Raw genomic sequence first — 13,236 nt, 5'->3', positions numbered from 1 at the left:
TCTTCTCGTGGGTCAGGTGGGTGTCTTACCTGGATGTGTCCTCAGTGACCGTCTGTCTGTCTCTGCAGGGATCGCTGCTGGCTCAGGTGATCCGCAGCTACAACAGGACGGCCGTGGTGCTGCTGCAGTACGAGGCGCTGCACCTGCAGGGCTGGAGTCAGGCTGCAGAGGGCGCCCCGCCCCGCCTCAGCGCCGCCCTGTTGGTCCGACATCACAACAGCAAGGTGGTGTTTCAGAACCACTAGTGTTCATAGAACTGTCTGGTTTACACCGTTAGTTGCTGTTCATAAGGAGGGGTCACAGTTCTGACAGCCAGTGAACTCACCACAGAATGTCCTACAGTCAGTGAACTCACTAGAATGTCCTACAGTTATAGCAGTCAGTGAACTCACCACAGAATGTCCTACAGTTATAGCAGTCAGTGAACTCACCACAGAATGTCCTACGGTTATAGCAGTCAGTGAACTCACCACAGAATGTCCTACAGTTATAGCAGTCAGTGAACTCACCACAGAATGTCCTACGGTTATAGCAGTCAGTGAACTCACCACAGAATGTCCTACAGTCAGTGAACTCACCACAGAATGTCCTACAGTTATAGCAGTCAGTGAACTCACCACGGAATGTCCTACAGTTATAGCAGTCAGTGAACTCACCACAGAATGTCCTACGGTTATAGCAGTCAGTGAACTCACCACAGACTGTCCTATAGTTATAGCAGTCAGTGAACTCACCACAGACTGTCCTACAGTTATAGCAGTCAGTGAACTCACCACAGAATGTCCTACAGTTATAGCAGTCAGTGAACTCATCACAGAATGTCCTACAGTTATAGCAGTCGGTGAACTCACCACAGAATGTCCTACAGTCAGTGAACTCACCACAGATTGTCCTACAGTTATAGCAGTCAGTGAACTCACCACAGAATGTCCTACAGTTATAGCAGTCAGTGAACTCACCACAGAATGTCCTACGGTTATAGCAGTCAGTGAACTCACCACAGACTGTCCTACAGTTATAGCAGTCAGTGAACTCACCACAGAATGTCCTACAGTTATAGCAGTCAGTGAACTCACCACAGAATGTCCTACAGTCAGTGAACTCACCACAGATTGTCCTACAGTTATAGCAGTCAGTGAACTCATCACAGAATGTCCTACAGTTATAGCAGTCAGTGAACTCACCACAGACTGTCCTACAGTTATAGCAGTCAGTGAACTCACCACAGACTGTCCTATAGTTATAGCAGTCGGTGAACTCACCACAGACTGTCCTACAGTTATAGCAGTCGGTGAACTCACCACAGAATGTCCTACAGTTATAGCAGTCGGTGAACTCACCGCAGAATGTCCTACAGTTATAGCAGTCAGTGAACTCACCACAGAATGTCCTACAGTTATAGCAGTCAGTGAACACACCACAGAACGTCCTACAGTTATAGCAGTCAGTGAACTCACCACAGAACGTCCTACAGTTATAGCAGTCAGTGAACACATCACAGAATGTCCTACAGTTATAGCAGTCAGTGAACTCACCACAGACTGTCCTACAGTTATAGCAGTCAGTGAACTCACCACAGAATGTCCTACGGTTATAGCAGTCAGTGAACTCACCACAGACTGTCCTACAGTTATAGCAGTCAGTGAACTCACCACAGAATGTCCTACAGTTATAGCAGTCAGTGAACTCACCACAGAATGTCCTACAGTCAGTGAACTCACCACAGACTGTCCTACAGTTATAGCAGTCAGTGAACTCACCACAGAATGTCCTACAGTTATAGCAGTCAGTGAACTCACCACAGAATGTCCTACAGTCAGTGAACTCACCACAGATTGTCCTACAGTTATAGCAGTCAGTGAACTCATCACAGAATGTCCTACAGTTATAGCAGTCAGTGAACTCACCACAGAATGTCCTACAGTCAGTGAACTCACCACAGATTGTCCTACAGTTATAGCAGTCAGTGAACTCACCACAGACTGTCCTACAGTTATAGCAGTCAGTGAACTCATCACAGAATGTCCTACAGTTATAGCAGTCAGTGAACTCACCACAGAATGTCCTACAGTCAGTGAACTCACCACAGATTGTCCTACAGTTATAGCAGTCAGTGAACTCACCACAGAATGTCCTACAGTTATAGCAGTCAGTGAACTCATCACAGAATGTCCTACAGTTATAGCAGTCAGTGAACTCACCACAGAATGTCCTACAGTCAGTGAACTCACCACAGATTGTCCTACAGTTATAGCAGTCAGTGAACTCACCACAGACTGTCCTACAGTTATAGCAGTCAGTGAACTCATCACAGAATGTCCTACAGTTATAGCAGTCAGTGAACTCACCACAGAATGTCCTACAGTCAGTGAACTCACCACAGATTGTCCTACAGTTATAGCAGTCAGTGAACTCACCACAGAATGTCCTACAGTTATAGCAGTCAGTGAACTCACCACAGACTGTCCTACAGTCAGTGAACTGAGCGCTCCAGTCTGTGTGGTTCTGTTCTTGGTAATGGTGTGTTTGCAGGCGCTCTCTGTGAACCTGGACCCTGTGGTTCTGGAGGTTCTGCAGGAGGCCCGCTGGATGAGCAGACTGGGCGTGACGGTTCCACAGGCTGTCCTCCGAATGGCTTCCAGAGAAGAACCGCTCAGAGCTTTGTACAGCCGGTGAGAACAGCTGGTTCTGATGGTTCTGGTGGCTTATGTGGGTTGTGATGGGTTCTGGGGATTCTGTTGGACCTGTTCTTCTCGGCTGACGTCGTGTTCCTTGGGGTTCCTCTGCAGGCTGCTGGAGCTCCTCCAGGACTACAGCTCGGTGCTGGGCAGGATCCCTCCTCTGCTGCTGCCCGTCCTGCAGCCGCTGGTCAGCCGAGTGGAGGCGGCGCTCTCCCCTGGACTCACCACGCTGTCCTGGACCGCCGGCTGTACCGACGGATGTGAGTGGGCTGGAGGCAGAACCAGATGTGTTGTATTACTCCCTGTTGCGATAGAAGCGTGCAGACGTTAGAGACGACCAGATGTCCAGTGATGACTGACCTGTCCTCCTCAGTCGTAGACAGCGTGTACGAGGCTCTGACTGAACTGGACCAGGCAGCCAAGCTTTCCTCAGACCTGCTGGACTGTCGCATCGGTCGGCTGCTTCAGTCCATGTCGTCCTGCTGTCTGCTGCTGCTGCCTGAAGACTCACCTGTCTCACCTGAGGAGCTGCTGCAGCAGACGGACCGCTCTGTCCAGGCTGCTGCTGCCGCCCTCAGCTGGTCAGTCTGATGTTCAACCTCACAGGTTTATTAGTTTGTCCTCTGAAGAACGTCGGAAACAAACACTTTAGAAAGACGTTACTGAAAGTTCAGGTTCCAAAGTAGAAACTCGGAGAACCAAAGAGTCCAGCTGAGATAGTACCACTTATCAGGAGGTCTAGAAGGAGTCATACGAAGGACTGGAGGAACCAAAGAACCTCACCTTAGTTCCACTGAGTTCCTGCTGTGGAGTCTGAATTGAATCTGTAGCTAGTAATGTCATACCAGAGACAGAAGTAATCTGATTACTGTGGGGGGCAGCAGGTTAATATCAGTGATTGTGGGCTGCTGATGTGGACCAGTGGAGCTCCAGACCATAGAACTTGTGGTGTTTTGTGCTCTTCAGGCAGAGTCAGCAGGTGGAGAAGCTGGTGTTTGAGCTGATTGAGGAGCTGAAGAGGAAGATGAAGACGACGGATGCCGTTCATCTGCAGGTAACGTTCAGACGCCCACTGCCCCCCCGATGGAGGCGTGGCCCTGTTGTCCATCCCCTGTTGTCCATCCCCTGTTGTCCTCCTCAGGGGTCCTTCCACTGCCTCCAGCCAGACTCCAGACAGAAGACTCGCTGTCTCTCCTGTCTTCCTTGTCGCTTCTACAACCTGATTGGTCAGCTGTGTCATCGCACCACTGAGGCTCTGGTCACAGGTAGCTTCATCCACCTCCTCCTGGAGAAGGTCTTTTAGCTGAGTCCACTTTGATTTGACTTCTGAGGAGGCAGACGTTCCGTTTAGAACCTGGAGCTGTAAAATAGAAGCAGTGGAAATATGAAGACGTTTCTTCTGCTGGTTCTCCAGTTACAGCAAGAAATTTAAAAAATGATGCAAAATGTTGAGGTACAGGTGAGGAAAAAAAGAACATTTTCTGTAACATGACCATAAAAACATATAAACAACCAACCAAAATCTTTTATAGTCTTTTTATGGCCATTTTTTGTCATATTTTCATTGTTTTACATCTTTTTAAAATCTTTTTCTGGTCATGTTGCATCTTTTTTTGTTGGTGGTTGTGTTTGTCGTGTTTCTCTCGTGTTTTTGTGTTTTCCAGCTGTCAGAAGCAGCCTGGAGGCCCTCAGGAGGCGACTGTCAGCTCCTCATCCTCTCCTCAGAGCCTCCGTCCAGCTCTGCATCCCCGTCCTGGAGCTGAGGCCCAGCCTGGACCAGCTGCAGGTACCAGATGATCCAGATGATCCAGAGGGAGCCTCACACCAGCTCCCTCTGATACATACAGTATAGAACACTCCTCCAGCACGGCTGTGCTGCTTTAGTGTCTCTGTGGTTGTTTTGTGTCTCTTTGTGTCTTGTGTTTGTTTTTGCGTTTCTGTGCGATCCCTGACGGCAGCCTCACAGCGTTTGTGTGTCTGTCTCTGTGGTTGTGTCAGACTGCAGTGAACCAGCTGCTGAACATCCTGCTGTCGGTGGCCAATCACATTCCTCTGTGGAGCTACGCTCACCTGCAGCTCAGACAGCAGCAGGTAGGCTCACCTCATTGGCGGAACCGTGGAGCAACCTGATGGCCGACGGCCAATCACGGGCCAGCTCTCTTCTCTGTGAATCTCAGGTGGAGCAGGCGGCGGTTCGTGATGCAGGTGAGGACGTCCAGGTGAAAGCTCCGGTGCTGCGACCGCTGGACAGACAGCTGGCCGAACACAGAGATGTCTGCAGGTCAGTGACCAAGGAGGGAGGGAGTTGTGTTGTTTGTGTGTATCTTTGTGGTTGTATGTCTGTGTGGTTGTGTGTCTGTTTGTGGCTGTTTTGTCTCTTTGTTGTGTTTTGTCTGTTTGTGGTGGTTGTGTGTCTCTGTGGTCGTGTGGTTGTCATTTGTCTGTAGTGTGTGTATAGTTGTGTGTGTGTGTGTGTGTGTGTGTGTGTGTGTGTGTGTGTGTGTGTGTGTGTGTGTGTGTGTGTGTGTGTGTGTGTGTGTGTGTGTGTGTGTGTGTAGTTGTGCGGTAGTGACCTGTGTGTGTGTGTGTGTGTGTGTGTCTGTGTGTGTGTGTGTGTGTGTCTGTGTGTGTGTGTGTCTGTGTGTGTGTGTGTCTGTGTGTCTGTGTCTGTGTCTGTGTGTGTGTGTGTTACTGGGAGCAGGTTACTGGTGCAGCTGGGTTCCATCATGTCGGTCCTGAAGGCTCCAGTTGTCGACGCTCTGAATGAACTCGGTTGTTTCTCTGCTCTGTGGACCCAGGTTTGTGTTGTTGTTGTTGTTGTTGTTGTTGTTGGGCTTCAGTAACAGCTGTTTGTGTTTAGGTTCCAGAGCAGCAGCTGCAGATGTTCCTGCAGAACGATCCGTCACTGCTGGAGTTCAGCTCCCACATCTGCCTGTACTCAGTGAGTAGTGTTACTGTAGTGTTACTACTGTAGTGTTACTACTGTAGTGTTACTACTGTAATGTTACTACTGTAGTGTTACTGTAGTGTTACTGTAGTGTTACTGTAGTAGTACTGTAGTGTTACTGTATTGTTACTACTGTAGTGTTACTGTAGTGTTACTACTGTAGTGTTACTACTGTAGTGTTACTACTGTAGTGTTACTGTAGTGTTACTACTGTAGTGGTACTGTAGTGTTACTACTGTAGTGTTAGTACTGTAGTTTTACTACTCTAGTGTTACTACTGTAGTGATACTGGAGTGTTACTGTAGTGTTACTACTGTAGTGTTGCTGTAGTGTTGCTGTAGTGTTACTACTGTAGTGTTACTACTGTAGTGTTACTACTGTAGTGTTACTACTGTAGTGTTACTGTAGTGTTACTACTGTAGTGTTACTACTGTAGTGTTACTACTGTAGTGTTACTACTGTAGTGGTACTGTAGTGTTACTACTGTAGTGTTACTGTAGTGTTACTGTAGTGTTACTGTAGTGTTACTGTAGTGTTACTACTGTAGTGGTACTGTAGTGTTACTGTAGTGTTACTACTGTAGTGTTGCTGTAGTGTTACTACTGTAGTGTTACTACTGTAGTGTTACTACTGTAGTGTTGCTGTAGTGTTACTACTGTAGTGTTACTACTGTAGTGTTACTACTGTAGTGTTACTGTAGTGTTACTACTGTAATGTTACTGTAGTAGTACTGTAGTGTTACTACTGTAGTGGTACTGTAGTGGTACTGTAGTGTTACTACTGTAGTGGTACTGTAGTGGTACTGTAGTGTTACTACTGTAGTGTTACTGTAGTGTTACTGTAGTGTTACTACTGTAGTGTTACTGTAGTGTTACTACTGTAGTGTTACTGTAGTAGTACTGTAGTGTTACTACTGTAGTGTTATTGTAGTGTTACTACTGTAATGTTACTGTAGTGTTACTACTGTAGTGTTACCATAGTGGTACTGTAGTGGTACTGTAGTGTTTCTACTGTAGTGTTACTGTAGTGTTACTGTAATAGTACTGTAGTGTTACTACTGTAGTGTTACTGTAGTGTTACTACTGTAGTGTTACTGTAGTAGTACTGTAGTGTTACTGTAGTGTTACTACTGTAGTGTTACTACTGTAGTATTACTGTAGTAGTACTGTAGTGTTTCTACTGTAGTGTTACTACTGTAGTGTTGCTGTAGTAGTACTGTAGTGTTACTGTAGTAGTACTGTAGTAATACTGTGTGTACTGAGTATGTTGGTTTACCCATGATGCCTTGCTGCCCTGATGGTTTACCCATGATGCCCTGCTGCCCTGATGGTTTACCCATGATGCCTTGCTGCCCTGCAGAAGCTGGAGGATCAGATCTCAGAGCTCCCTCCGTTTCTTCCCGTGGGTTCGGTTCTTCTCGACACCGACCGGCTGAAGCTGGCTCTGGCTCACGAGTGTCGTCTCTGGAAACGGGCGTTCGGCGGCGAGCTGAACCGCCGGGCGTCCGCCGACATGAATGCCGTCTTCTCATTGGTGGAGGGGCTGACCAAGCGCCTGCAGCGTCCAATCACAGACCTGGAGGACGTCCGAGAAGCGATGGCGGCGCTCAGAGAGGTCTGATTGGCTGCCTGCTCACTTCCTCTTTTATTCCTCTCATTCTCTTCCTTTTTCATTCTTACATTGGTCTATTTTTATAGCTGCTATTCTCTGATTGGTCCGTTCATTGGCTCATTTTTAGAACTACTTCCTGTTGTTCGTTCTTTCTTCTGCTTTCATACTATAAATCCTTCGCTCACCTTTAGTTTCATTCATTAACTGTAAAAAAAACTAAACTTTTCAGACCATAGTTGTGCAGATATTCACCATTTTGTTAAATTACAGATAATATGCAATAAAATCACAGAAAATAAGTAATAATTTGTTTTCACTGTTATCATCAAAATACACCATTATTTTATAGATACTTGGTGTTATTTAATAGGAAAACTATGACTATTAAACATTACAAAATGGTAAAATATCTCTCTCTCTCTCTCTCTCTCTCTCTCTATATATATATATATATATATATATATATATATATATATCTTTATCTCTATCTCTCTATATATCTCTATATCTATCTGTAAAATGATTTTTTTTACTGTATTTAGACCTCTATGATCCACAAATCTGCTGTTATTATAAGAATTCTTGTTCTTTGTGAAAGTTTGACGGTTAATTGACAGATTCTGTTTGTTAAACTGCAGATAACATCAAGTAATAATCCAGAACAATAAAAGTTTTCATTTCCATGTTGACCTTAAATAAAAAACAAGACAGGCCAAAGCTGTAAACATCACACCTGCATATTTCTGTACAGATTTACTTATTTTATTTACAGTATTCAGCTAAAGTCTCATTATGTATCTCATGTTTGTTATTTTCGTCGATCTTTTTTAGCTTTAGAATGTTAGTATCGGTACTTCTGTGCCAGATGTTGACGGCTTTCTTGGAGGGTTTATGGTGTTGTGCTCTCACTCTTGGTTCTTGGTGCGGTTCTCGGGTCGAGGTTCGGGAGGAGGAGGTTCGTATCGACACCACCATCGGACCGGTGGAGGAATCCTTCGCTCTGCTCAGCAAACACCAGCTGCTCTTCACTGACGGGAATGCAGAACGCTTGGACGGACTGATGTACGCCTGGAAGAACCTCAACACACTGGTGAGGAACAAGATCTTTCATGGTGGAGAAGAAGGTTTAAGATGGTGGAGAACATGAAGAGAGTTTATCATGGTGAAGAAGGTTGTTTATTATGGTGGAGAAGGAGTTTTTTTCTGGTGGAGAACAAGGTTTGTTAGGGTGGAGAAGAAGGTTTATGGTGGAGAACATGGAGAAGAAGGTTTATCATGGTGGAGAAGAAGGTTTGTTATGATGGAAAATATCTATTATGTGGAGAAGAAGATCTATTATGGTAGAGGAGAAGGATTATGATGGTGGAAAAGAAGGCCCTCATGGTAAGGAAGCAGGTTCTCAGAAGGTCTCTGAGGTTTGAGGTTTCCTTGTTGAATGTTAGCTCCTTGATGTTTGGCTTCACGGCTGCTACAGTCATCAGTAGCTGCGTTCGCTGAAACCTGGACATCAGAGCTTCAGTGAAGTGTTGTGGCTTCTGTCTCAGAGAACATACAGTCCAGAGATGCAGAACCGCTGTTGTGCTTTCAGGTGGTGCAGACCCAGAACATTCTGGTGAAGGTTGAACCCAGTATGAAGGCTGAGCTGCTGAGTGCAATGCAGATCTTCCAGAGCAACGTTCACAGCTTCTGCTCCGACTACAACCTCAGGTAGACATGATCACACGGTTCGTTCAGTCTGAGGATATTCAACCAACAATCTGTGTTCAACCAACAATCTGTGTTGACAAAATGAAGTCCAGTCAGATCTTTTTCAGTAGTTTCATCTTCATGTTGTTGTAGTTTTTGAGACATTCATTAGTTCATTAACTGTTTATATTTTGAACTACAGTCATGTATTTAAGCAAAAACTAGTTTAAATGTTTCCACTAATTATAAATGAACATGTAAATTAGTCTAGTGAAACTCATTCTGTCTACCATCATAATGTTTCATCGTAGAACTTTAATCTGAATCCCTAAACTAGAACCTCCGTCCTTCAGTAGATGTTTGTTTAATGAGTCGTGGGGTCCTGTACAGGGGCCCCGGTGTGGTGGATGGAGCTCCCGCTGAAGCCAGCGAGCGTCTGCAGAGTTTCCAGGCCGAGTTCGAGCAGCTGTGGAATAAATATACGACTTACTCAGCAGGAGAGGAGCTGTTTGGACTGCCGCCTCACGGTAAGAGAGGCTCCGCCCACTTCTCAGTGTCTCTTCCTGCTTCCTGACCGGTCGTCTCCCTGCAGAGTTTCCTGAGCTGCTCCAGATCCGGAAGGAGCTCTCTCTGCTGTCCAGACTCTACTCGTTGTACAACTCGGTCACCAACAGCGTCTCCGGCTACTACGACCTTCTGTGGGCCGAACTCAACATTGACAAGATCATCACGGAGCTGCAGGACTTCCAAAACAGGTAGAGCTTTGGGTCTGAATGTTCTGATCTGGATCAGGGCTGATAGTCACAAGCAGCAACCTCATCCCAGCAGGTGCTACAAAGAGAGAAACTATTCTTCTGGTTTGGTGGTGGGGCAAGAAGGTCTATGTGGCGGGGCACGAGGTCTACATAGTGGGGTGAGAAGGTCTACATGATGGGGTAGGAGGTCTACATGATGGAGCAGGAGGTCTCCATGGTGGGGCAGGAGGTCTACATGGTGGGCTAAGAAGGTCTATGTGGTGGTGCAAATTGTCTACATGGTGGGACAGAAGGTCTACATGATGGAGCAAAAGGTCTACGTGGTGGGGCAGGAGGTCTACATGTAGGGTAAATCTGACTAGAGCAGGAAGTCCTCAAAAACTGAGATACCAAGGAGAAAGAGCCGAGTGAGGGAGGCCACCAAAACCTCTATGACTACTCTGAAGGAGTTCCAGCTCCAGCAGCTGAGATGGGAGAGACTGATACACAAAGTCTTTAAAATCCACCACAGAAGTATAAATGTTGAAAAGCTCCTTTTGATTGAACGTGGTTTCAGTTTTCGTCTTCTGTTGAGTTCAGGATCAGGAAGCTCCCGAAGGCGCTAAAGGAGTGGCAGGCCTTCAGAGACCTGAAGAAATCCATCGATGACTTCACAGAAACGTGTCCGTTGCTCCACATGATGGCCAACAAGGTGGGACGAGTCGTCTGTTTCTCTGATTCACAATTAAATTTAAAGCTCTGACATCTGCTTTGGATTAAATGTGAATTTCAGCTCCTACATTGTGCCTCTTTCAACAAATTCATGGAAAGCTCACATCACAAAGATGGTCGATTTCCCCCACAACTGTTAAATCCTGGTTTTAGTTCTGATCTGAGTCAGTGTCTGTCTGCTGCTAGCCCCGCCCCTTCAGGAAGAGCACTCTCTCTGTGGCTTTTGTTTCAAGCGTTGCTTTGAAATATCCGTAGATTCATATTTTTGCTGATTCAAATGCAGTAAAAATGGTGTAATTTTCCAGTAAAACATTCTAAAAGCACAAATACTTAGATTTGACTAATACTTGTAACAATCCAGATGTTTGGTCAGGACGTTATTTATAGCTTTGGCCTGTTTTTTTTTAACTTCTAACTTTCTCTCAGTTCAGTCGGTGTTTGTAACTCCTGTGTTTGGTGTTTTAAAGTTTCCACAGAGTCCTGACCAGCAAAGCTTATGTTAGCCTCATTAGCCTTACAATATGCTAACAGGATTATCCATCCACTGGTCTCCAGATGTGTTTTACAACGTTTTGTGGTTGTTTCATTTACCTGGTACCTCGTGTTGGTTGTTGGTGGAACACTCAGTGTGTCCAGCAGTAATCCTCTTGTCTTGTTTTTAGCATTTTGTGTCTTGTTTGTGTCATTTTGTGTCTCATTTTTGTCATTTTGTGTCTCGTTTTTGTTGTTTTGTCTCGTTTTTATCATTTTGTGTCTCGCTTTAATCATTTTGTGTCATTTCTGTAGTTTTGTCTTGTTTATGTCTGTTTGTCGTTTTGTCGTTTTTGTCAATTTGTGTCTCGTTTTTGTCATTTTGTGTCTCGTTTTTGTTGTGTTCTGTCTCGTTTCTGTCGTTTTGTCTGATTTTTTTTGTTTTTCTGTCGTTTTGCATCTTATTTTTGTTGTTTTGTCTTGTTTTTATCATTTTGTCTCATTTTTATCATTTTGTGTCTCGTTTTTATAATTTTGTGTCTCATTTCTGTAGTTTTGTCTTGTTTTTGTTGTTTTGTGCCTTGTGTCCAGCAGTAATCCTCAGTGCTCAGACCTTCACTTCTTCAGTAGTGATATATTCACGTATTCCTGCCAGGATGTTTCAGTGGTTGTGGTGTCTTGTTGTCGACGTGTTTCCTCCAGGCCATGCTGCCCAGACACTGGACTCGTCTCGGTGATTTGACCGGTCACAACTTCCAGGTGGAATCGGAGACTTTCTCCCTCAGAAACATCATGGAGGCTCCGCTGCTGGAGAACAAAGAGGACATCGAGGTACCAACGCTGGAAATGCTACAACGTTTATATGCAGACGATCGTGTTCTTTATGTGGACCAACACAACGTCACAGTTACAGTCTCAGGTTCTGCTAATATGAGACTCGTTTCAGAACTGGAGGATGTTTTCCATCCCACAATCCACGTATTAAACCCTGAAACATGCAGTAGTGTCTAAATGTTCTTGTCCTGAGACCAAATCTAAAAAACTAGGAGAAAAGAATGTTTAAAATATTTTAATTACTAAATAAGTCTGGAGTTCACCTAAAATTACATTTTTCTCTTGTCCACCCCCCTGATGACCAAACTGGATCTCTGATGAAACAGTTCTAATCTAAATCTACTTTTTCTGGTTTTATTTTTTCATTCATGTCTCTGTAATTGTGGGAACACTTTTTACTCTGCCAAGGAACGGCGGAGTTATGTGATGATCGGTGTACGTTTGTCTGTGAATCTGTCTGTCTGTGTGAAACATTACTGAAAAACGGAGCAACAGATTTGGATGAAATTTTCAGAGGTGGTCAGAAATGACACAAGGACCAAGTGATTAGATTGTGGCAGTGATGCGGCTTATAGTCTGGACCTACAGCTTTGTTAAAGATTTCCCATTGCCAGATATCACTGCCGACACAGCATCACGGTAACCATGACAACAAGTGATGACTGATTTATCAGTTGGAAATCATACAAGGAACTAATGATTAAACTGTGGGCTGTTTCTGAGTCCCGCTACATACTTAGGTCATGTATGTAGCAAACCCCAGCCAGACACGTTAAGTTCAGCCGTCAGCCTTATTTTGAACACAAATCCACCTTTCTGTCCTTCACTCATTCCTTCACAGTAAGAGCTTGTCTCCATTGCAGCTGCTTCTAAGTTTAGACACATCCTTTGCTAGACAGGAACAGCTGGAACCGTTTTCTTTCATCTTTATTTGAATTTTCGGACTTTTCCGCAGCGTTTTCATCATGTCAACAAACCGCTTCTTAGATAAACACTTCCTGTGCTGCTGGAATGGTGACAAAATAAAAGCCCGCAACATTAAAAATATGTCTTCAAAATAAAAGCATGGAGGGAACAACCATTTTAACAGTAGCAAAACAAAGGTTTACCGAAAGTGATGAACTGATCAACAGACCTTTAAAAGAGTAATTTACATGCAATTCGGTATCCATACATAACATGCATATGCATAACACATGCCTGTGCTCAGAGCAAGGTCATTTTTTATTAAAGATTTCATCTGTCGGAAATGATACGTCAACTGGACAGCCTTGGAGGAGGACTGTGCTCTCTGAGGGCTTTTCTTGTTTAATCAAAGTGATGTTTTAAATAGTAATTATTATAGATGGAACGTTGTCTTTGATGTCTCGTTTTTGTCGTTTTCTCATTTTCTCATTTTGTCTCATTTTTGTTTTGTGTCGTTTTCATTTTTTTTTTCATTTTGTCTGGTTTTTTCATTTTGTCTCATTTCTGTCATGAGTCTCTTTTCGTTTTGTGTCTCATTTTTGTCGTTTTCTGTCTCATTTTTGTCATTTTGTGT

General features: G+C 44.6%; 1 protein-coding gene across 7 annotated transcripts in view; it reads left to right on the top strand.

Annotated features, from left to right (window-relative positions):
* dnah5l (dynein, axonemal, heavy chain 5 like) overlaps nucleotides 1–13,236 on the top strand; it is a 102,454-nt gene that overhangs the window by 22,858 nt on the left and 66,360 nt on the right. For all 7 annotated transcript variants that reach the window (XM_055006887.1, XM_055006885.1, XM_055006883.1 and 4 more), the window contains 18 exons: nucleotides 69–224; nucleotides 2,533–2,672; nucleotides 2,790–2,941; nucleotides 3,055–3,262; nucleotides 3,648–3,735; nucleotides 3,823–3,946; nucleotides 4,346–4,467; nucleotides 4,680–4,772; nucleotides 4,859–4,962; nucleotides 5,383–5,479; nucleotides 5,542–5,622; nucleotides 6,988–7,242; nucleotides 8,180–8,329; nucleotides 8,828–8,946; nucleotides 9,316–9,452; nucleotides 9,518–9,680; nucleotides 10,260–10,371; nucleotides 11,565–11,693. In XM_055006887.1, coding sequence (XP_054862862.1) covers nucleotides 69–224; nucleotides 2,533–2,672; nucleotides 2,790–2,941; nucleotides 3,055–3,262; nucleotides 3,648–3,735; nucleotides 3,823–3,946; nucleotides 4,346–4,467; nucleotides 4,680–4,772; nucleotides 4,859–4,962; nucleotides 5,383–5,479; nucleotides 5,542–5,622; nucleotides 6,988–7,242; nucleotides 8,180–8,329; nucleotides 8,828–8,946; nucleotides 9,316–9,452; nucleotides 9,518–9,680; nucleotides 10,260–10,371; nucleotides 11,565–11,693 — 2,430 coding nt within the window. The remainder of the gene's footprint in view (nucleotides 1–68; nucleotides 225–2,532; nucleotides 2,673–2,789; nucleotides 2,942–3,054; nucleotides 3,263–3,647; nucleotides 3,736–3,822; nucleotides 3,947–4,345; nucleotides 4,468–4,679; nucleotides 4,773–4,858; nucleotides 4,963–5,382; nucleotides 5,480–5,541; nucleotides 5,623–6,987; nucleotides 7,243–8,179; nucleotides 8,330–8,827; nucleotides 8,947–9,315; nucleotides 9,453–9,517; nucleotides 9,681–10,259; nucleotides 10,372–11,564; nucleotides 11,694–13,236) is intronic.

This window comes from Amphiprion ocellaris, chromosome 22 (assembly GCF_022539595.1).
Source record: "Amphiprion ocellaris isolate individual 3 ecotype Okinawa chromosome 22, ASM2253959v1, whole genome shotgun sequence".
NCBI classification, from domain to species: Eukaryota; Metazoa; Chordata; class Actinopteri; family Pomacentridae; genus Amphiprion; species Amphiprion ocellaris.
Note: the sequence above shows the minus strand (reverse complement) of the source record. Positions and strands in the feature narration are given on the sequence as shown.